Consider the following 24,403-nt stretch of genomic DNA (forward strand, 5'->3'; position numbering starts at 1 on the left):
CTTAAAAAACAATAAATTAAATATCTTAAATTAATAAATTATACAATTTTATATATTATTTATATGTTATATAAATTTATTATTTTAAAATTATTATTTATTAATAAATAAAATATTCATTTGTAATATATTCTATTTATCAATTTATGTTTGTTGAAGTAATACTAGATTCTTAAGTTTAAACATAAATAATTTATTATTAAAGTATATATTTTTAATTTCAATAATAAATTATAATTTAATAGTTTTTAATTAAATTTGAAAGTAAAAAAAATTATAATTGAAATCTCAATTACAGTTTAAAAATATACTATTATTTCGATAAAGATATCTTAAAAATAACAAATTAAATATCTTAAATTAATAAATTATACAATTTTATATATTATTTATATGTTATATAAATTTATTATTTTAAGATTATTAATTTATTAATAAATAAAATATTCATTTATAATATCTTCTATTTATCAATTTATGTTTGTTGAATTAATACTAGATTCTTAAGTTTAAATATAAATAATATATTATTTAAGTATATTTTTTAATTTTCAATCATAAATTGTAATTTAATAATTTTTAATTTAAAAAAATAAAAAATAAAGCCTCAGTTGGCAACTGCAGTTTTAATTAAAAAATGAAGCCTCAATTGCCAATTGAGCCTTCAGTTTAAAATTGAAGTCTCAATTAGCAATTACGACTTTAGTTAAAAAAAATGAAGTCTCAGTTGATAATTGAGGCTTCAGTTTAAAAATAAAGTCTCAGTTGGTAACTGTAACTTTAGTTCAAAAATAAAGGTTTAGTTGAGAACTGCAGTTTAATTCAAAAACTGAAACCTCAATTGGCAATTGCACATTCAATTCAAAAATAAAGTTTCAGTTGTCAATTGAAGTTTTAACTAAAATAATGAAAAAAAAAATTATGACATGGTGCATACATGACATCAAAGAAACCAATTTGAACATAAGTTTCAAAAAGTGGTTAGATGTTATATATTTTTTTAATAAATGTATCATTTTGACCCAAAACTCAGGAATTGAAGATAACCTAATAAGAAAGGTAGGTATTTTATATGCATGCATTAATAAGTGCTTGAATAACTTTGATTAATTTAAATTTATTTATCTTCAAGACATTAAATACATAATTTTAATTTTAATTTTTTAATATGGAAATTTTTGGAAGGAAAAATTAAGATATTTTATAAATGTAAAGTGTTTTAAATATAGAAATATAATATGTTTTAGATGGTATAATCCAATAAAATAAATTGTTAATCCTTATTTTGGTATCAAGTATATACTATTATCTTTTTTATGGATACATATTATATTATTATCCAATACTTATCAAATTTCATCAAATGATAATTTTTTAGAATTCTCTTCTAATATTTTTTATATTTTTATAAAATTCAATTAATAATATTTGACTATGGTATTAGTGGGTACCTATCAAAATTTTCATCTCTAATATAGAAGATATACAACAGAAAGAATAAAATTAAAATATAAATAAATTAGATTAAAATGCAAGCTGTAGCATTGCCCATGTGTGAGCTGACAAGTGCAACGCATGATGTCATGGACTTAACATAGACTAAAAGAAAAGAAAGGAAACTGACTCAATGATCCCAATAATGTTGTCCACGTAGATATATTTGATTGGAGGTTTTGATAGGTACTCTTCCGGAACCCTTAATTTATTTTTTTATATTTGAAAAGAAAAGCAGTTGTAAGTTTGTAACTTGGTTCACCAAGTTAGGGTTTGCATGAGATGGTACAAAAAAATGGGTGACCAATAGGCAACATGCATGTGGCCAAAGCGAGAGCCCAGAGGAATGGGTCAACCTCTTGTCAGCTCTGAAAATGACAAATATAATATAAATAAATAAATAAAAATAGAAGGGGAGGAGATCAAAATTGACTCCGCTACAACTCTACTTTACCCACAGGCGCAGCACTTCTCTGTCCCCTTGACAAACTCCTTCAGAGTCTGTGAATTGAATTGGATTTGACGAAATGTTTGTGAGTAGGCCTGTGGTGCACCCAGTGGAAGCGCCACCGCTGAGAGAGGGAGGCAACAATGCTCCCAGAGTGAGGATGAAGGACGTTCAAGGCATGGCTGGCACGCCTGGTGGCCTTGTTCTTCGCCTCTTCCAATTCCTTTCCGCCGTCGTTTCCCTCTGCGTTATGGTTACCATCTCTGATTTCTCCTCCGTTACAGCTTTTTGGTGTGATTTTCTCGTCCGTTTTCCTTTTAAATATGTAATTACTTTGGAGTTGAATGTTGATCTCCTGTAGAGTAAAACTCTGTTTGGTAAAGGGTAATGATTCAGAACGCTAATCTAATTCTGTCATAATCATGAACTCGGTGTAAAGCCCCCCATCAGACTTGTAAGAAAGGTGATATGATCTTATTTGTGAGAAGATGAAACGTGAAAATTTGGTGTCTTTCCCCTTATTGTGTTGTCTTGGTAATTGCCCAGATGGGGTTTACCCAGAAAGAGAAATTGATTGGTGGTAATTGTGAGGGTTGATGATATGATCTATGAAGCTGATACCATGAGCGCTCACTAAGTGAACAGAGTGAACCCTTTCTCTGGGTGTATTTTGCTTTTGCTGCTAAAATTCGAATACTCCTGTTGCAAGCTGTAGCATGGATGTATATTGATTCTGTAAATTACTCTTCTATAGGTTGAAAAGAAGACTCCACCATGTCAAACTAGCTTTGTTGTTCTAAGTGGTGATGTGAATTGCATTCATTCCATCCTACTACACTTTCCTAATCTGCTCCATGTTATGGATAACATTGGGTGGTAAAGTCAAGTCAAACTCTAGGTGGGTGTTGTATAAAATAATGACCTGTTAAACCGGTATCTGGATGAGGTGGATTTGTGGAGCTGAATATATTATTGAATTAGTTTCCTTATGCTTTTGTTTCCATTTCGTTATTGGCTATTGGAAACGATTGTATATTCTCATGCTAGAATAAGCTTTGTCAAATTGTTGTCCCACCTGCAATAATCATACAATAGGTGATGAGGATCAAGGCATTCTCACAGTTAATGTAATTTAGTATAAGTATGAAGAACCGTCAATCCAGTCTCTGTCTGAACCTCTATCCTCTTCCTTATACTAACTCAAACTTCAGCTTCATTGCATGGAGTGCTGATTAGATCAAAAGGATTTGTTGGCTCAACCATAGGGCAGCTAGATGGTTCAACTGTGAAATCTGGTTCCACCAGAGTGGATTTGATCCTTTTGTTTCATGAAAAACCCCCATGACTAAGTAATTTTCAATCACATATGTTATATACTGCCAAAAGAGTTTCATTACAGTGCCTGATGAAGTGGTGCAATCTGATGTCTGGTTTTCAATTTAGATTCAATTTGCCGCTCTTGCAATTATTTGTGAACAAAGATAACATACAACTTTTGTGTTTTTTTCTGTGTTAGCTATCTTGTGGTGGCTGTGAGCTTGCAAAGTTTGTGGAGCCTGTCACTAGCCATTATGGATATATATGCCCTTTTAGTGAGACGAAGCTTGCGGAATTCTGGAATTATCAGTGTGTTCACTGTTGGTGATGGGGTAAGAGTGTTTAAATGGTCAATTCAAGAAAAAATTGCATGTTTATGGCTTAGTTGGACCTGTTCCTCAAACCTGGTTAAACAACATGAGACAAATTTATGGTATGTTTCCCATCGTTACTCTTTCCATGAGTTAAAAGGCAACTGTTGGGTGGAATAGAAAAAATTTGTGTTTCCAAGTGAGAAAGTGCAGTTTGGAGTCTTAAAAGAGGTTAATTGTTACAAAACTCCAGGAAGTTGTATACCATATCCAACTTATCCCTCCCAGGATGCTTGGTGGGATCAATATTGATTAATGACCTTACAGGTCATTTTCAATCCTTATAGACACTTTTTGTGTGGTTTCCCTGACCAATGCTGTGTCATACCAGGCAAATTCCATCTTGTGGGTGAAAGATTCTGGTTTGAATTATTGGTGTTAATCTGCAATTTTTATTTTCATTTCTAGCTACCCAAAATTTCATGATTTAGAAACTGGAAACTGTCTATTAGGAATGCATGTGAATTATGTTGCCTCTAACCTGGCTTGGTTGAGTCTACTGAGCATTTCTTACTACATTGTACTCCCAACATTCTCTTTTCTTCTTACTTTGCTTTTCATTTCCAGACTTTTGGTTTAATTCCATTATTGCATCTGACCAAGTTATTGGTTGACTAGATTCAGTTCACTGATTTGAACTGCTCAAGTGGAGTTCCATTGGTTTCAAATTCAAGATCATTGATTGACATAAAACTCTAACAACATTCCCTTACTCCTAACAGGGGATGGCTTTCATCAGCTGATGTCTCTTTGCATCCCCCTTCTCTCTCTCTCCTTTGTTTTGCTGGGAAATGTTTCTTCTAGAAAATCTGGGGACTTATATTTCTGTTTAAGGAAAGAAGGCCCTTATCTTCTAGGATTTGGAAATGAAAATTGTATTAAAAGTTCATAGAAATCATATATAACCGGTGCTTATTTTTCAGTATATATTGCAAACTATCTGAATGATTACTTTCTGACATTTTATGCCTATGCAAGCCTTTAGGAGTATCCCTGTTTCTATTCTGTTAAAATCTGTGAGGACAACAACTACAAAATATCTTTTAAAATGTTGCCATGGTATTTCAGAAATTGATTTAGTTCTCATCCCAGCTTACAGATATGAGCATTATTCTGCTGCAGATCACTTCCACGCTTACATTTTCTGCTGCATGTGCATCTGCTGGGATCACCGTCCTCATTGAAAATGATATGGACAGGTGTTCCATGAACCCCTGCACAAGGTTTGAGACTGCTACAGCTATGGCTTTCATCAGCTGGTTTGCTGTTTCACCATCCTTTTTCTTGAACTTTTGGTCACTGGCTTCCGGATAAAAAGAACTCAGAACAGAGAATCAACCATCAAGTACATTTTCTTTTGATATCTATACCACCTGCTTTCTTCTATAACACAACAAACATTGGAGATTTGCTAGCTCCTACTTTGTATATAAGCTAATTTTTCAGGAAAAAAAAATGGTGAGGTAGTAGGTACTCATTTGTGGGTGCTATAAATCTGTCCTGGCAATATTAAATCTCAAGAATATGGAGGAGATTATTTGCATGATGACATGACCATCCTCAAGTTCACAACCGGTTACTAGTCCGTTCTGTGTGTAACGTCTTGGATGTATGCTTACAACATATCCCCACTCCTGTACAGATGATTTCTAAGTGGAGATGCACTTTCTTTTCTTCCTAACTTTTGTTTGAATATCTTGTGCTATTATTTTGTTTATATTATATCTGATGAAATCCTCCACATTATTTTAGGAAGTTCAACAACTTTAAGGCTTTGGACTGTTTGTAAGAAAAACTTGAGTAAACAGTTTCTACAGCATAGAACCTTAATCATGTGGTACCACTCCATAACTCTTCTTCACTAGAAAGTCTCTGCAGATTTATCTGTAATAATCTTTTTATTTAAATGTATGATCCTATATGTTCTATTGTTGTAGTTCCCTAGGCATTGACTATTCCCACGAAATTGAGGTCTAAGTGGGAAGTTCAGTAACATGAGAAATGGGCAGCCTGGCAGCCGTTAAAACTTTCATTTGCTTTAGATGATATTTTAATCATTTGAGGCATGAAGTACATGTTCTTCGGTTTTATTGTCTTCTGTCCCTGTCTGTTTTGATCTCAATGCCATGGCGACCCCATTTTTATAGCCCATGATAACATTTTCAATGTGTTCTCTTTCTTTTGATGGAATAGTGAATGATATGGAAGGGGAAACATAACACAGGTCTTCAAAAGTGTTCCAAGTTCTGTTAGAATTGACATATGTAACAAACCAGAAAATTTCTCTATAAATTGACCCAATACAAGGAATGAAACATTCTGTAATCTGTGAATTACCACTGTTGTGTGTGTTGTCATTTTCCTTTGCTTTCTACCTGTTCTCTGGCGTTTCTGTTAGCACTTTCTTGGTTCCCAACCATTGCTTTCATGCAATCCTTGTGACTATTTGAATGGTGTGATATCACTTGACTTTTTACCCACTCTGGACCTCTATTATTTTTGTTTATGGACCATGCAATACCTTGAGATGCCATAGGCTCCAACTATCATATGTCTTTAGCATTGAAAATATATCTAGTTTCTTTTTTCACTGTTCTGTCTTATGAATATCTCACTTTCTGGTACGACTTTCTGAAGAAAACACAGAAACAAATAGTTGTTGCAAAAGGAAAGTGAAATCTGGTGTGATGATACACTTTTGAATGTATCAAAATATTATGAAATTTAGAATGTATTATCTGCTAATATGACAACATGGGACATCCCATATTGATAGAAATTTTGATGAATGTAAGCTTCTTAATGTTTTTTCCAAATGTCGGGGGCGTTTACTTGATGGGGTTATCATGAATGGATGGGTGGGACCCAAGTAACATTGGGGATTGAAAAAAAAGGAAGAAAAACAACCATAGTCATCCTGCAAATAACTGTGTATTAATTGTGAAATGATGAGGTTTCCTCAAGTGGAGGAATGCTGTTTCAAGAGATAGATGACAAGATCAGCACCCATAACCAACCCATGAATTTCATGCTCCCATACACTTCTCCCAAGTCCCACCACATCCCTCTCTGGTCTCTGGGTCAGCACTAAATTCCCATTTTCCGTCTTCCAGAGAGATGAGATGAATGATGAGGATGGGCTTCTGATCACGAGGACTGTGCTTTAGTCGTTATGGGATAAAATAATTGGAGGCAAAAAATAACCGCCTCTGGATCCCTCCTAACATTATCCTACATGGTAACGTCCATGTTGGTACGTCTGTTCTCCATTATTGCAAGAAGTCTCTTCTCATGCTAACCATGCAGCTCACCCTCCTGCCATTTCACATCCCTTAAACTATATATAATTACTTCACAGCTCTCCCCTCCGTCTATCTTTCAAACGTTTTCTGTTTTGGAAAATGGCTAAGGAAGATGGTGATGAGACAAGGCTGTATCAGTGTGTGAGGAAGTATGAATTAATGGTAAAACAGGTGATTTCATGCCTCTTACATCAAATATGCTACACCACACTTGATATGCTTGTACATTTTATTTTGATTTTCCTTTCTTCTAGTTTTAAAGAAGTGATACGTTAAATGACATGAAAATATGACATATAGTCATAACCAGTGGTTTTGGTTGAAAAAGGTAAAACACCACGCTAAATGAGTGGGGTGGCGATGGGCTGATTAGAATTGTGGACATTCTGTATTTTCAGTTTGATGAGCTGATTGAGATGATGAACACTAAAACAACAAAACTGCCAAAGAGGCGGAAGGTGTCCTCTGTGAGTTCTTCTAAACAACCAACCTTTTCTCCAAAATGATGTGTGTTGTTGTATATAGCATCATGTTTCTTTCTTATGTGATAATCCATCCTGATGATGTACATATATTTTTAAACCTTTGTAGAGTACAGCAGTCCCTGCTGCTTCCGCAACTCAACCTGACAGCAATGAAGCATTGGTGCAGACCATCACCAGATTTCTCCATGAGTTGAGCCCTAACCCTAACCCCACTGATCCTAATTGCTCAGCAAACACCCATGATAGTGATCCCCGGTAATTCTCGTCCCTTGAATGTAACTATTAACTATCGTTAACATGACAGGGGAAAATTGTTGTCAACTTCTAACTGATTATTGTACGTTTATGGCCTAAAGAATGATGATAAGAGTGAACGAATTACAGTAGTTATAGACGGCTTGGACCTTGAAAATTTTAATATTTTCTTCTTAAGAAAAATGTCGTAAATCGTTTGGTCATGGAGGTGGAATCATTCTCATTCAATTTATAATCGTCATTAGCCAGTACTAATCCTGAAGTTATAAGCAACGTACATTTATTGGATATGAGCTGGATCAACATGTCCGTTAATCAGGTTGGAACTCAAATTTAAGCCTAAAACATTTAATCCAAGTACAACACAACCCACTAAAACATTGAATTAGAGTCCAAATGATTTCGAATAGAAACACTCTCCAAATACACTTTTAAGCAGGGTTGGCCAAGGCCTGCCCTATTGATCTGCAGCTATAGATTTCAGGTTAAAAAAGCAAGTGAGAATAAACTATAGGGAGCTTCATTTCTGTAAAACACACATTTTCCAGCTCTAAATTCATGGAGGTTGAAAGATGACTGATTTCTTGATTGAAAAAAAAAAAAAGGAGAAAGGAATTTGCTTTCTTGGAGGGAAATAGAGTAAAGAGAAACTATGTGCAAAACAACCGCCATTGCCGATACATGAACTCCTTTTATAGCTAAGAATTGGTGACAAATAATTGTAAAGAGTAATAAAAGTTCAGGAGTACGTGTATCTTGTCCAAGAAAAAACCATTTTTATGGCAAAATTGACAAGGATTGACAAGCTCAGTCGGTGAAAATTGAGCTCAGGAAGTATTTGTCAATGAGAAAAAAAAAGGCCATTTCGTTCAAGAATGGAGAGCAATAACACCAGTTGACCATGTGAAGGGGAAGCTTGTATGCAGAACTCTCTTGAACCAGACACCGAATTTTGATTGTCAGTTAAATCTATTGTAAGCTGCACTTCAACTTCTCAGCTTCAAGCTCTTGTTTTAAAGATTCCACCCGCTCTAGCAAGGCCATGTTTTCCTGAAAATGTTAGGAATAGTAAGCCAACTAACCTGGATTCAAAATTGAACATGACTACCAGATTGTCACTCAGAAATATTCAGTAGAAAAGAAACATTGTATTTTAAAGGCAAATCAACAATTGCTCCTGTTAACTGCAAATGTTTGCTAAGCTCTGTTTATCTGAATCATTTTATGAGAGACTGGCTCTCCTTATGGTTATTTGCATAATAGAAATGAATCATCCTAACATAATAGTATAATACAATAAAAACCAGGCAGAAAAAAGCCAATGAGAAATGAATCATTGGAGAGAGGTTTAAGAGAGTCACCTTTTGCAGCATTGCCAATTTCTGGTTTGTGCTAGCAGCATCCTCCACCTTCTTCTCAGAGGATTCCTTAACCTGTCAAGGGAAAGCATGCTCATTCAATCCTCAAGAGAAGCAATCCAATTTCACCACTTACAGCCTTTGTAAGGGGTCAAGTAAATCCATCATTCTATTATATTTCACTGCTTTATAAGAGTAAAAGATAGAAGAAAAGGGGGAAGCTATCAGTTTTCAACAGGCCAATTTTTTCTTAAAACTCCACCTGCATAGGAGCTCCAAACACAACTGAGTAGTTTACCAACCACTCCAGTACCTGAAACCTCACGTATGTTGGCAAAGCCATCTATACTACAGATCTATGTTGCATGGTTTCAGATGCAGATGTTGGCTGTGGAAATTTGTCCAGGTGTTTGATCCTTCATGCTTCCAATTTTAGGATACAGGAACTCAGCCAAAAAGGATCTTAATAGTAGTTGCAAGTACTTGGATATGACAAAACAAAAGGGAAAAAGATTAAAACAACAAAGATTCTAGACAAAAAAATCAGCATCTTTTCTCTCTTATTACTACTATCTTTTTGCTCTTATCCCCAAATATTCTTTTAAAAAATTACTTTCCAGTAAACTCTGTTTCTACTTAAGAAAGTTAAAGGTTAAGAAATTAATTAAAATCAAACAGTCATATATGAAGCAAAAATAGGAGTTCAAGGATTCTATAGCCACACAGCCATACCCATGTCATGTTGTGTCGATGTGAAATTCAAGACTCTGAGCATCATAGCTGCAGATTCACCAGATCTCTGAGCATGAATCTATTTAACAATGTCATAAGCAGCCATTTGCTAGTCCTAGGAGAACATCTGACAAACTTTCTAAAACTTCCTCGAAGCAGTAGAGCTAAACCCTTCCTATACCATCTTTTTTAGCTTCAACTCCAAATGCCTTAGTTTTAGCATAAACACATGAAAAATAAATTATACATCATATTGAGATAATACCTTAAAATAATACCCACATCAGATGAAACAACGCATTCATTTACAGGAAATCTCAACAACTTTTCAAACCAGGACTTATACAAACAGGAACATATCAAGTGCCGAATAGTAGGCACCAATGCCAGAGAAATCAATAAAGTAGTCAACAGAAACCACTGATTACTTCTATCATACAACCCAGTGACTCTAGCCATCAAAGAAAAAAAAAAGAGCTGCATAACAATAGAATAGAATAGTCAAAAGTGATAGAAGTATATTTCATGAAAATGATACAAGGACCGGGATAGAAGCATCACTGTTAAAGTTAAATCCTACAAGTTAATCCATGGTATCCTAGAGTTACAAAATCCTGTAAAGAAAGATGGAGAAAAAATTAAAAAGAGAAAGAAAAAACGAAAGAGATTGACATATTATGGTATTTATCCAATCATCAGAAAAATGTTGATGACTACTCAAGGAGAATAAGTTTAGATTCTCAAATTAAACAATTGAGGAGAAGTTAGTGAACTACTACTGAAGCACTGTGTAGCTAGCCTTGTGAAATACTCATACTCTCAAGCCACCAAGGGGCCACATAACCAGGGCTGGTAACTTTTGAAATTACCTGAAAACGACCCTAATAATTTGCATTTTTGCAACAAACTAATTAAGAAAGTAGGTTAAATAACAACTTTTATTGGCTTGAAGTATTAAACATGCTAAATGGATCATAAATATGTAAGTAGGTCATAACTTATTTGGTCAAAACATAAGTTAGTGGGTTATGTAGATCAACTTCGACATATTTGACCTAATCCAATTCAGCATACCATACTTATTAAATGGGTTCTAGAAGTCATGTCAGGTCACCTATATAATAAATGGATCATTTGATCTTATCGGAGGATCCTATCCCAACTCTAACATGATTATTGAAACGATTGCATTTAGGTTGAGCAGATTTTTAGGACAATCTGACTTGAGACGACCCATTGCCTCACCTAGATATAACCCAGCCTAGCAAAAGGGTATAAGTACCTCTTTGATTATTTACATGTGAATTGATCATGATTGCTTTACAATTGAAGCATTACAGGTCTGATCTCCTTTTGGGAATCAAAATCCTATTGCACAGACACTCGAACTACCCTTTCAACAAATTGTAACTACATGATCAAAGACATGCCTCTTGCTAACAATTCTTTGGGCAACAACGCTGATAAAATCTGACTACCTCCATCCCATAGTATGATATAACCATACTATTAATACCATTTTATCTAGTTACATATTTAATTATATTAACATAGATAAAATGTTGAGAAATTTCCCATGAATCAGCAGGTTTTAATATAAACCTAAAACAAGTAGCAGACAAGTTTAGTACTGTAAAACATTCCAAACTAATAGGACAAACTAGTAAAGATATATCATTAAGCTAATTAGGAAAAGCGCATACCTTTATCAATTCATTTAGACACTTGGTAGCCCTCTCTACTTCCTCGTCATATTTCAGTCTCCACTCTGCAGATTCATCCATTGCTTCCCTATTAGCAAGATCAAACTGTCTTCTGCAAGTGTGAGTAAACAGAAAAATTATTTCATCGAAATTAAAAATTATTCCCATTGGAACTTGAACCACGAATTTCCCACAAGCCATCCCTAACCCTTTACCACTTGAGCCAAACAACAAAGTACATAATATTGCAAAAAAAATGATTTTATTCCTCATAGGCAAAGCTATGAGGAAGGTATTCAAGCTGAGGCAGAGACTCAAATCCTATTCTGGAGTATATCCTCCCCACCCCTCATCAAGAGACCTTCTAAACTAGCAAACATTTCCAAAAGTGCACAGACAGAGACCATTAGCTATGAAAAGACCTCATCCAGCATAAGATAGAGACTGCATTGTTTCTGTCATACTTTCTCATATAAGAGACTCCATTTGACTAGACCATGTTTCCATTAATACTCTGAGAATTACAGGAAAACCCAATTACAATGGGAACCTTGTGTTTCCTTTCAAATGTACAGTTTAATACCAAATTACATGGGAACCTACGTTATTGCCAACATCATAATATAAACTTGTATTGTGTGTGTGAAAATTTTATTTCCAACATCATTAATTTTGTAAAAACTTTAACTCACCGAACACCAAAAGGGTGGGAGAAAGAAACTGAAAAACATCACACCTCCTCTTGGAAATAAAAGTCATGCAATGTATAGTAAGGCCGTACACATAACATATCTTTTTCAATCTAGTATAGGCATATTCCTAGATACATGGTGAAGGAACCCATTCTAGAGCTGAAATCAGTACTCATTTCAAGCATTTCCTTTCACACGATAATGATTTTGAAATATGAGGAGTTCTGTAAGATAACATGGAAAAGCAATCCATGATCTCTATAATGATTCATACGGTTCTTCAAAGAATCAAAAACTGTAAGAGACAGCATTAAAAACCTGAATCAATAAATCTCCCATTTCTAAAAACCTGAATCAAAAACTGGAAAAACACAATCATTTCTTTTCTCATAAATCTCACTTGTTGTAAAATAAAAAAAAATATATTATATTGAAAATCATGACCAGTACTTAATCAATAAAGTCCCATCTCGTCAAAAAAAAAAAAAAAAAGAGAATCGAATCTACACTTTATCTGTCCTGGGTTTCGGAAGATTGACTCAGCTCAGCTAAACCAAATAGCATATCTTGAATGGACTTCCCTATTCTCTTTTATTCTTCTAAAAGATTTTCTCATCGACCAAACAGATCAAAAGGGGCTTTTCCTTTTACTGAAAAATAAAATAGCCCTAGAATTGAAAAAAAGAGAGAAAATTGAAACAAACCTCAAAATCTCGGTTTCATCGGAAGAAATGGTATAATCAATGGTCCAGAGCCTGAAGTAGATGGCGCAACCCAATACCATAACCAACACCAAACCAACCAGAATAGGGCTTCTTCCCCCCATTTCTCTCTCTCTACCTTCTCTTTCTCTAGATCAACACCGACATCACAGCCGGCTACCATTTGGAACACATCCAAACAGACCTTTCTCCGGGTTCAAATCCAGTGCATCGCTGCCCTTTCCAACTTATTACACCTTCCTTCCCTTGCTTTTAACTTTCCGCTGAAGCCAAACTCGATTACATTATTATTAATTTTTGGGATTTTTCTCAATTTATCCCCTAAACCCTTTTTTTTAAAGTAAATCATATCTAAAACCATGCTAATTTACGTTTTTAATTTTGATTTTTATAATTTATCCTAATTTATGTATATATCCTACAATATCATACATACCCATAGAAAATATATATTTTAGAATAATATATCATATGGATGATGTATTATGTTCTATTTATATTTAATTTATAAAATAAATTTTCAAAAATAAAATATATTATTTTTTCTATATGTAATATTTGTATAAAATAAAAATTATATCTTATTCAATTTTGTTATTAAAAAATGCACAAATTTTCTTACAATAGTATCAACTATTAAGGATTAAAATGTTTACTATTTATGAATATTTTTTATATTTTATTATTTAATATATAAAAATAATTTATATATAAATATATATTAAATAATACACATATTAGTATTATTTTATAATACATTTTATAAATATTTTTAATTCATTTTTTAACCATAAATTTTTATTTTTTGATCAAAAATTTTTATTTTATAATATAATAATATAAAAAATAAAAAACTGATTAAAAGATAAATTTATGTACACTTTATATTTTAATTTATCCTATCGAAATATGAAAAGAAAATAAATTCAACCACTTATTTTATTATCTAAATAATAAGACAACTGATACGATAATTTATCATATCTTGTTATCAATCAATCATTTATATAAGTTGTTATCTTCTCTCTTATCTTATCTTATGTTATATTCAATTAATTAAACATGATTTTAGGATTAACATATGTTTATTTAAATATAAAATAAGAGAAGTTACGAGATAACTTATCATATCTTATTACCAACCAAACATAAAATATGATATAATACATTTTTTTTTTATCATATCACATATTATATTCAGTCAACCAAATATGGTATCAGAAGATTAAAAATAAAATATAATAAAAAATAAAATAATATATCCTATATCTTATGTGATTAATAATGGGATAAGTTGTGATGTGATTTATTAAACCTTATATTAAATTAAATATACGATAGGATAAATAGTAAAATATATATATATATTTTTTTTTTTTTGGTTATTTAATATACAGGTGATAAATTCATTGGTCTCATTAATTTTCTTTATTATTTCAATACTTTTATAACAATCATTTTGTAAAAAAATATATAGATAATTAGAAAAAATAAATTAAATTTTAATATATCGTGCAGTACAAAGAACTAAGTTAGTTTACTCAATCTAAAAAATAATGGAAAGGGATTTAAGCAAGCATCATATATTTAATATTTTACAAGAAATGAGAATGTTGATTGATGCCTACAAGGTAAGAAAAATACTATTCATATGATTGTATATCATTAAATTGCAGGATTTACTAGGCATGAAAAAAGAAGGGTGGGGTAATATTGTCAATGTAAAATAAGAAGATAAATCACAAGATCATATAATTACCTTAATATATGCAATAATCAAACACAAACCGCCTTTTAAGAGAACCTTTATTATTTTGGAAAAAAAAAAAAACCTCATAAATTCTTTCCAATTTAAAATATTTAAAAAAATAAATGAAAGATTTAAGTGAAAAATGAAAGATTAAGGTAAATTTTTTAGGGAGAGCAAGTAAAAGAAAAAAAATAAATACGTTAGCATTTAAAAAAATAAAAAATAAAGTTGAAATCTAAGGGTTTGTTTCATAATTATTTTTGAAAATATAAAACACTTTAATACATTTTTTTACAACAAAATATATATTAGTAATAATTAAAAATATAAAAAATACTTTAAAATTTTGTATACAATACTGAAAATATTTGAATTCTTACACAATTGTGTGGCTCAAAAGTCAAAACTGTTTGTTGATAAGTGTAGTATAAAATATGCTGAATGACGGGTGTAGGGTTGTTTCCAATGAAATCTGTGTTTTCTGACGGCCTCACAGTGAAATGAGTGAATGTGGTGTGATGGCTTGCTGAACCAAAGGCCGTATCAGAGAAGCTGAACCCTTAGGTAAATACTGCCCATACGGAACCTCTATATACACTCGAATCAGCTTTTCCAAGCACGGCACTCACTCCACAAGTAATGAAGGCTAAAAAGTTGATTATTGCACTGGATTGTCAATTGTCATTTGTCATTTGTCAGCCCAATCTTATCCAGTGGTGTTTAGGAAATACATTGAGCATCCAATTCCGTATCTAAATGTATAAACCAAGCTATCACTAATCCATCAACTAGAGCCCACAGCTTTTGCTAAAATGCGCTTTCGCTCAAGCTAAGTTTTCAAGCGAATTCAACATCCACTTTATGTTGCAGTCACATTAGACAGGTGACCCAGAAGACCCACGGAAAAGAGAAAGATAAAAGGGCAACGGAAGGAAGCTTTTCTCTTCACGGTTAAACATTCCAGCCATTCAACTTATCGCCGTCCACACCACAGCATGAGCGCCACCATCAAACATCCTTATGGTACAAGTCTTGTTTTCTCCATCACGCTACTCAAGTATCAGGTACCAAAAATAAAAAATAAAAAATGAAAAAGTCCAAGCAGCGCCCCTTGTTTGATCATTTGTTAATTGGGATTTGGGCATTGCCAATTGAGATTGAAACGGTCAATTGGGTGCGCCTTACATAAAATTTGAAAGCGGTACGTTTTTAAATTCAGTAACTTATGTCATGTCTCGATGTTGAGCTTTTAAATGACGTGAAAACAAAAGGAACCGATTCAATTTACGTATGGAATGGCCTGAAAACCACAACAATACAAAAGAAGGCGAGAATGACTTCATTTCCATGTCACTGCAATATTACAAACAATATTTTCACGGACTTGTACTATAAATTAAGCAGCATAAACGGTTCCAGAGAGTTATTACAATTTACAACTCACAGGTGACGACAAACATGAAAATAAAATAAAATAAAAACAATCTGTAACTTGATAGGACATGGTTTTTACTTAAAGGCTTGTTCTAGCTACTATGTAGCTTTCGTACCAACCATCGTTTCAATGGAGCCAAACGCCTGCGGATTCATTTCCTCTGCAATCCTTTTTCCTCCGATTCCCATGCCAAATCACAGAAGAAAGAACCCCCCACCCCCGTCTAAAAAAAAGGTGTTCATCTGAAATGATAATTGAGATTTGTCTACCATCTCAACAGAGTTAGATGACATGCATGAGTGATCCACTGGATCTAACTCACACACGCCCAAAACCCAGAGGACTTGGAAGAAAAGAAAACAAACCCCAGGAAAAAAAAACAAAGAGAGGACTATGGGTGATCAAAATTTCTGAAAATATTAATTTGTATATATAGAAATGGTGTTAGTCTTCAAACCCGACCTTCTTCCAAATTGCATTCCTCACCCGACTCAGGTCCCTCCCCTTCAAAGTCCTTCCAATTCCTTCATGAACCGAGAAAGAAGCCACTCTAGTCCTGGCCAAATATTCATGCGGAGGAATCCTACTGTCATGATCATCGTCCTCCTCATCATCATCCACATCTTCGTCACTCTCCTTCCTCTGACTCAGCCTGTAGTCATCCCTCAGGATCTTGGACCAGTCCGGTATGTTGACAGGCAATGATGTTGCAGTCACGGAGCCCATCTTTTTCGATACCGGTTTCTTGGATGCCCGTGAACTGGGAATTGGCTTCTTGAAAGGATCAGGGGACGGGACTTGGCCGGAGTTCCAAACTTCGGATTCATCGAATTCCAAGCCGATGTCGTCAGTGATTTCCTCGTTGTTGCTGCTGCTTTTCTCCCCGGCTAGGTACACGTAACTGGGCCTTGTGAGATAGCTCCTCCTGGTTGCCATTGACCGAGGTGTTGACGCGCTCTTGGCTAATGGCTTTCTCTGTCTATTCTCTTCTCTCTGATTCTCTGGCCTGTTTAGCTATTTATAAAAGTGTACTGGATAAGCTCTCTCCCCAAACAGGATTATACAAGCAAGCAAGTTACTATATCATAACTAAAAGAAGAAAAATTAGCATAATTCCGATAAAATTTCATTACTGGATTATCATCTCTTTATCGGCTGCTATTATTTCAATTCCATTTCTCCTTCCAATGGCTTGAAAAAGGAAAATATATAGACATTTACATGTTTACTAATATAAATTAAAAATATTTACTTAATTTTAAATAGAATCTTAATTCTTAATAATGTTAAATATTAAGTTGTTTATTTTTATAATATTTTATTTTTATTAAGTATTAAATAGTAAAAAAAATTAATATGTTTTTTTCTATTTAAAAAAAGTTATAGATTTTTTTTATTTGATAAAAAATTTATAATAAGTTATAAAAAAAAATAAATTATTTAAATTCTGAAAACAAATGTTTTCAATAAAAGTAAAAAAAAACAACAAATACAAGATATGTATTTATTAGGTGAAAAAAAATTATAAAATAAAAATAGCCGAAGGTGTTGTTGAAAACAATTTACATGAGGTAAAACTATTTATGGAAAGGAAACCGAAATAAGGAAAGAAAAAATTGATATTTATTTTAAAAAATAGAATGACACGGTACGATTAGATTATCAACTTGTGCTTTATTATATAGTAATGGTGGCAACAGAGTGACACGTAGGATAGCGTTTTTTTATCAATTTAATTAGCCTATAAAATAACTATAATTCTGTAGATGGCGAGGAATTTGTGAGGTTTATGACCTCACTGAACACGTGGACCAATCACCTCTCCGCTTTCACCAGCCCGTGTCATTGGTAGTTATTCACATATGACACGGTTTCTAGAGTTACAGTGGGCCCCACCGCCCATTGCCGTGCAGTCTGGATCACTATGTCAGCGTCGCGACACGTCATGTACGAAAATTTAGTGTCCGCTGATTTTCAATTCTTGTCGCCACGCGGAAACTTGGAGCCAAACAGGGATTATTCCCCTGCGCCCCACTCTCTCCACTTTGGATCCTCTAGATGGAGACATACACGTGGAAGGAGGACAATGGATGGGGAAATTTATTGAAAATGTGCAAATAATTGGCATTTTAGCCACGTGCCGAGGTGTGACTTTGTGAATGGTGGGTAAGGTTGGCACCAGTAGGGCCCACAGCGACGAGAAACAGTGCCGGTGGTCCACTCAGCATGACTCAAAAGAGCAAGGCGTGCATTACAACAGCCCTCACTTAATTTGAACTAACGGACCATCTTATTTTCTTGGGAATTATTTTCTGCTTCTCCAATTTTATCCTATGATTTGACAATTCAATTATTATTGTTGATGAAACAAAAATCACACTAACATCTTCCGTGATGGCATCATGCATGTGTTGATTTGATTGAATGAAGCCGATTGTCTTCCTCTTTTCATCTTACGTTATCTCACGAATCATGATGGGGTTCCTACTTTGAATTTGACCATAATTATCGACTCTGCACTTACACATACCATATTAAATTATTATTATTTAAAAAAAAAATTAAAACATTTATTATGAAAACTAAATTTATTTTCAGAATAAATTATATTAAAATATGAGAGAGGGCGAATCAATTGAGAAAAAACGTTTCCGGATGAACAAAGTGCTTGATTCATAAACGATGGAGGTGGAGTACTCCAATGATGATGCTACACACTAATAAAATTTCAAAAATAAAAAATAAAAAATTAATTAGCAACCATTAAAAAAATAGTATTAAAATGCATCGATTGCAGCAACCTCCATTTTTCTTGAATTTTATAATGTTAATTTCCTATCATTAAAAGATAGGGATTAAAATATATCGATTGCCCCAATCTTGAATTTTTTGACTTTTATAAGGCCTAGTTTTTTACACCTGAGACATGAACATGAAGAATAAAGAAAGAAGTAAAAAGTTTGTCAATGAAGAATAGGATTAAAAAACTTTGGCAATTCACGAGAATGCATGTTACACAATAGTCCAAAATTATCATTATTAAATAAATAAAACCATATTTAGTAACGGTTTTTTAAAGTTGTTTTTAATGTTTGTTTGGTAATTTAAGATGATTTATTTTATTTTATTTATTTTTATGCTTTTAACATATATTTTAAAAATAATTTTTCTAAGTAGTGGTCCATTTTTAACAATTTTTCATATTTGTATAATCATTTTTTAAAATATCATTCATAAAGCAAGTTAAAACAATTGAAAACAATAAAAATATGTTATCGGAAACATTTCGTTTTTATAAATATAAAACTAATTTTTATTATCTAATTGTTAAACGTATTTTTCAATTCTTTTATTTTGAAAAATAGAAAACATGTTTAACAACAAAAAAAATAATATATTTTCAAAAAATATCTTTTAATTGTTTTCACTTATCTTTTAAAGATCGTTTTAAAAATTAATTATAAAAATATTTAAAATAAATATATTACATAAAAAAAATATTAAAAATGAGTTTTCAAACGGACTTTTATTTTATAAAACATCCTAAAATGGTTTTTAAAAACTGTTTTCAAAAAAAGTTTTTAATCAGACCCAAAAAATTCAAGCTTTCTCAATCGTATCTAATGTATTTTTATTTATTTAATTTATTTTGGCAAGTAGTTAGTTAATCAATAATGGAGGCCTTAATGTAAAAATAAATGCGGGTGGAGGGGGGCCCTTGTATAGAGCCTGGAGGAAAGTCTCGGAGTAGAAAAGCATCACTTGTCTTAATCAACATTATTATGAATTATATTTTGGCTCATAAAGAATTGTAGATTCGATTATTGGTGGATTGGAGTGTTTGTTGTTTGTGAGCTGAGTGGGAAGTATTCGCCAAATAATTTTCTGGTTGATTGAGGGTTACCGAACAAATTCATAAAAATGAGCCATGACGTCATCAATCATCATTGTATCTTTTTGTTGAGGGGAGGTCGAGTCTCCAATTTCCCATTTGCAATCATTTTTTTTTTTATTCTCTTCTTACGTACTCATTAGAGAAGCTTATTTCCCATCTCTACACCCATTCCTTACATTTCCCATATGAGTGAGGTTGAGAAAATTAAGTATTTATATATAATAAACAAAAAATTGCAAATGAAGAGTACAATTCTAAACAAAACAAAATAGAGCTAAGTTGTACCGAAATGATAAGTTAATGGGATGAATTGATGAGTAATTTTATTATAATTTCACTTTTATTTATTTCAAAAATCATGTTTTATCGGGATAAGATATAATACGAGATAAGATAATAGATGAAACAATATATCATATTCTAAACATGATTATTAGATAGGATAAGTTAATTCATCACTTTTTATATCTCATGTTTGAGAGTGAGGATGACAATGAGACGAGTTTTTCTAGATGTCTACTTTACACTACCCAATTAGGGTTTGGGATAAAAATAAACAGGTTTAGGGTGAGTTAAATCTAGCTTTGACATGGAAAAACTTAACATCATCTAGGAACACTAAGCTACTAGAAAAGAGAGTAAAAATATTGCTCAGTCGGTTGAGCCAATCGATTCAACTAGTTCCTCCTTACCTCGATCGATTAGATTGTAAAGCGTATAAAAGATTTTAATTTAAGGTTTGGAACTTCTAATAACTTGTATTCAACTTTTTAAAACATTTTAAATAAATTTAAAAAGTATTTGACATAAAGTTTTAATTGAAAACATAAAATTATCCGATTATAAAATATTTTAAAGCAAAACTTTAAAATGATTTTAGTGTATAAGTAAAAGATGTAATGCATAATGAACTTAATCCACCAACAATCTTACGAAGAGATCTATTGAAACTTAGTTTTTAAAGGTACTTCTCTTCATGGTTTTTTTTTTTTTTTTCTTAATTTATATTTGGTATGGTTTTGTATTTGTAATCATTACTTTGGAAATCTGATTCTTTAGTCATTTTAAGTATGGTTTTTTTATGGGGCAATTTTGTTGAAAATTAAATCTTCATCTTCCTTCATTTTTTATTTTTGTCAAAAATGTCAATCTCTTGGAGATCGAAGAATCCCTTGTCTGAGTTACTTGATAGTTCATACTTGGTAAATTTGGGCTCTAGGATTATTTGGGCTTTTGATGGTTCCAGCTACACCATATATAACACTTAAAGAAAGCCCATCAGAATGAATGGAGCCCAACCCGTGACCACACTTAATACTGAAAATTCGACCAAATTTCAGGACAAACTGGTCATTTAATTTTGTCTCCAAAACCCTAGCTTATATGAAACCCTAAACTCCTGGTCACTTCCATTGCCTCTCTGGTTGCGCCTCCAGGAACCCTCTCTCTCAGCCTAAACCCTAATCGCCTTCGCCTGAAAATGCCGCCGAAGTTCGACCCAAGCCAGGTAGTCGACGTTTATGTCAGGGTCACCGGCGGTGAGGTTGGGGCGGCCAGTTCCCTCGCCCCGAAAATCGGTCCCTTGGGTCTCTCCCCTAAGAAGATCGGAGAAGACATAGCCAAGGAGACTGCCAAGGACTGGAAGGGCCTCCGAGTGACGGTGAAGCTCACCGTCCAGAACAGGCAGGCCAAGGTCTCCGTCGTCCCCTCCGCCGCCGCTCTTGTCATCAAAGCTTTAAAAGAGCCGGAGCGCGACCGCAAGAAGACCAAGAACATCAAACATAATGGCAACATCTCCCTCGACGATGTCATCGAGATCGCCAAGATCATGCGGCCAAGATCAATGGCCAAGGACCTGAGCGGCTCAGTGAAGGAGATTCTAGGCACGTGCGTGTCCGTTGGGTGTACGGTCGATGGAAAGGACCCTAAGGATCTGCAGCAGGAGATCGCTGATGGCGATGTTGAGATTCCTCAAGATTGATCAAATACGTTCATGTAAGGGTTTCGTTTCTGCTTCTTGATCAGTTTTGGATTTTTGAGGAATTATAATTCTGTTATTAGGGCTTGAAACAACCAAAATGAAATGTGGAGAATTTATTTGAACGCAGAGGAGATGTAATGGCTATATTTAGTTGTTTCGGATTGCTTATTTTCTTTATGCAACTCTATAGTTTTTTGAATTATGCATCTTTTCTAGCTTTTTCATGATTGAATGTCCATGTTTCTCCTTTATCTCTGTTTATTGAATTTCTTTTCGACTACTATCTAGTGATGAATTCCATATGTGAATATACACACTTATTTCCAATAACCCAGCCCCGATAATTCTTTCTTTTTTTGCAAATGCCATGAATTATAAAACCTATTTAGCAGTATTTCCATCTGGGGAATGCTTAACAACAGCCTTGTAGTCTCGTATGCTCATTTGGTGGGATATCTTCCATTTTGTCTCATTTAGTGGGATGATTTATTTTCTGTAGTCAACTTCGTTGAGCAAGTAATTTATCAATGACTAGGACTGGAAGAGTGACTGTCTCTTATTTTAATTGGAATCAGTATAGGGGTTAGGATTTTCTATGGCATCTTGTTTTGCCATCTTCCATGTTTCTGTGTGAAGTTGGGCTCATGTCATGTATTATACCAGTTTCTTGGTAAGTGTTAAGCTAGCATTGTGATTAGGTATTGTAAGATTCCAAGTTTTCATTTCCTGCTGTTTAGCAATCAAATGAAATCAAATAATCCAATTGATTGGCATCCCTCAACCAGGGACTGATCTTCCGAATATCCATTAGAACCACCAATGGTGGTTGGGGGTAATTTGATCAACCCAAGCCTAATATATTTATATGTATTCAAAAGCACAGATGGGTGCCATCCCTTTTGGGGGATAATATTAGTTATTAGAGGATATTTTACCATTTATCTTCCAGAAAGTATGGTTTGTGCATATTCAAAATTCTTTAGTGTATAAGTTTCTACAGACTTTCTTTTTTGGTTTTTTGATATCAATGCATATTTGATATTTTGTTGTGCTTGCCCTTCAAATCCTTAATGGAATCATTTTTGAACCCAATCTCGTTTGTATTTCTTGGCTAGTATATCTTTGCACTTTGTTGACATTGAGTTCTTATATTTGAGCTTAAACAGCTATTACCCAAAGGCCCAACCTCAACTTAACTCATGTTTCTCCTTAATGAAACCCATGCCTCATAATCCTACTAAGATCTCCATTTCAAGAACATGGCCCTCGTTCACCCCAGTGAAATGCCTGTCCTGGGATACTTGCCTGCTTATCTTCCTTAATAGCTTTCACATGTTTGACTCCTTGTTATAATCCATATCCCCATTTGTTAACATGTTATCTTTAACAATGTTCAGAAAAAACCCTCAAAATCTTTTAAAACAAGTCATGGTAATCTCTGAAGTTGAAGTTCATCATGTCAACCTAAATTTTGGTTGCCCACTGATATTTGCCTGAAGATTCTTCATGCACGTCTAAAATTAGGAGTGGAATTCACTGAGTCCCTACTTGAAATGGCAAAGGATCCGTTTGGACCATTCATCTGATGCTGCAGGAAGTTTCTGTTTTGCTCTTTTTAGTTAATTTTAACTGCACCATCACGGCCACGGTTCCCTTTTTTAAGCGAAAATGGCAAATCTTAGTAGATGCATGCTAACCACCTTTATGTTCCCCAGGTACTTTCACGAGAGGCCTGAATCTTTGTAAGTAGACTAGATAGTGGCAACTTTAATTTTATGTCGGCCCTCTTGGGGAAAAGCCCTTTTATGATTGTGCTCCATTACTGAATTCTTAGCTCATACTTGTTGCTAAGCGATTGCATGATTTTTGTTTTGTTTTAACAAAGTGTGTTCGAGCTCTTGTATTGAAAAGAGTTAAGATGATTTTGCCATTTGTGTGGCTTGCACCTCATCTCACCTTACCTTGTTGACTGGGTATAAAGAATTCTTTGGTGTTCTCAAAATCAAGGTTTTTATTTATTTATTTTTTATTTCCTTAATTTCGTTTGTTCTCTTGCTTTGCGCAATGTAGGAAACTGTTTCAAGTGTTCTTTGGAACAGAAAATGAAACCAATTGGTATATATATATATATATATTTTATGGGAAACGGTTTTTTGTTATTTGTTTTGAGCAATCTGAAGGTGTTTTTAAATGGTTTTTTTGAGCATTGTGAGAAATAATGAAAAATATGAAGAATGTTTGAGGAACTTTTTCTATTATAGATGGGGGCATGATGATAGTTTTACAGAGAATAATTTGGTTTTACATTTGGATTTTCACATAAATTTAAAACTATTTTGAAGAATTGTATTAAAAAATTATTATTCGAGTGCTATATATTGAGGGTTAAGACTTATTTTTTAACCATCGCTCTTTTTTGGAAAATGCTATTTTTATGTAAGGGAAGTAGTATTTTACAGAGAT

At 33.4% G+C, this 24,403-nt stretch overlaps 4 protein-coding genes across 4 annotated transcripts; 2 read left to right on the forward strand and 2 right to left on the reverse strand.

Moving 5' to 3' along the window:
* Window positions 1–1,938: 1,938 nt before the first annotated feature.
* LOC117920301 (CASP-like protein 5A1) lies at window positions 1,939–5,311 on the forward strand. The gene is made up of 3 exons (XM_034837737.1): window positions 1,939–2,233; window positions 3,459–3,591; window positions 4,753–5,311. Exons 1-3 carry the CDS (start codon window positions 2,022–2,024, stop codon window positions 4,942–4,944), a joined length of 537 nt encoding a protein of 178 aa, XP_034693628.1. The 5' UTR covers window positions 1,939–2,021; the 3' UTR covers window positions 4,945–5,311.
* Window positions 5,312–7,983: 2,672 nt separating this feature from the next.
* Window positions 7,984–13,103, reverse strand: LOC117920303. Its single transcript, XM_034837738.1, has 4 exons — window positions 12,862–13,103; window positions 11,466–11,577; window positions 9,034–9,105; window positions 7,984–8,722 (listed from the first exon to the last, which is right to left on the reverse strand). Exons 1-4 carry the CDS (start codon window positions 12,981–12,983, stop codon window positions 8,642–8,644), a joined length of 387 nt encoding a protein of 128 aa, XP_034693629.1. The 5' UTR covers window positions 12,984–13,103; the 3' UTR covers window positions 7,984–8,641.
* Window positions 13,104–15,944: 2,841 nt separating this feature from the next.
* Window positions 15,945–17,113, reverse strand: LOC117919815. The gene has a single exon (XM_034837078.1). It carries the CDS (start codon window positions 16,998–17,000, stop codon window positions 16,509–16,511), a length of 492 nt encoding a protein of 163 aa, XP_034692969.1. The 5' UTR covers window positions 17,001–17,113; the 3' UTR covers window positions 15,945–16,508.
* Window positions 17,114–21,355: 4,242 nt separating this feature from the next.
* On the forward strand, window positions 21,356–22,164 carry LOC117921257 (60S ribosomal protein L12-like). The gene has a single exon (XM_034839099.1). It carries the CDS (start codon window positions 21,440–21,442, stop codon window positions 21,938–21,940), a length of 501 nt encoding a protein of 166 aa, XP_034694990.1. The 5' UTR covers window positions 21,356–21,439; the 3' UTR covers window positions 21,941–22,164.
* The last annotated feature ends 2,239 nt before the right edge of the window (window positions 22,165–24,403 follow it).

This window comes from Vitis riparia, chromosome 8, assembly GCF_004353265.1.
Source record: "Vitis riparia cultivar Riparia Gloire de Montpellier isolate 1030 chromosome 8, EGFV_Vit.rip_1.0, whole genome shotgun sequence".
In the NCBI taxonomy this organism is placed as follows: Eukaryota; Viridiplantae; Streptophyta; class Magnoliopsida; order Vitales; family Vitaceae; genus Vitis; species Vitis riparia.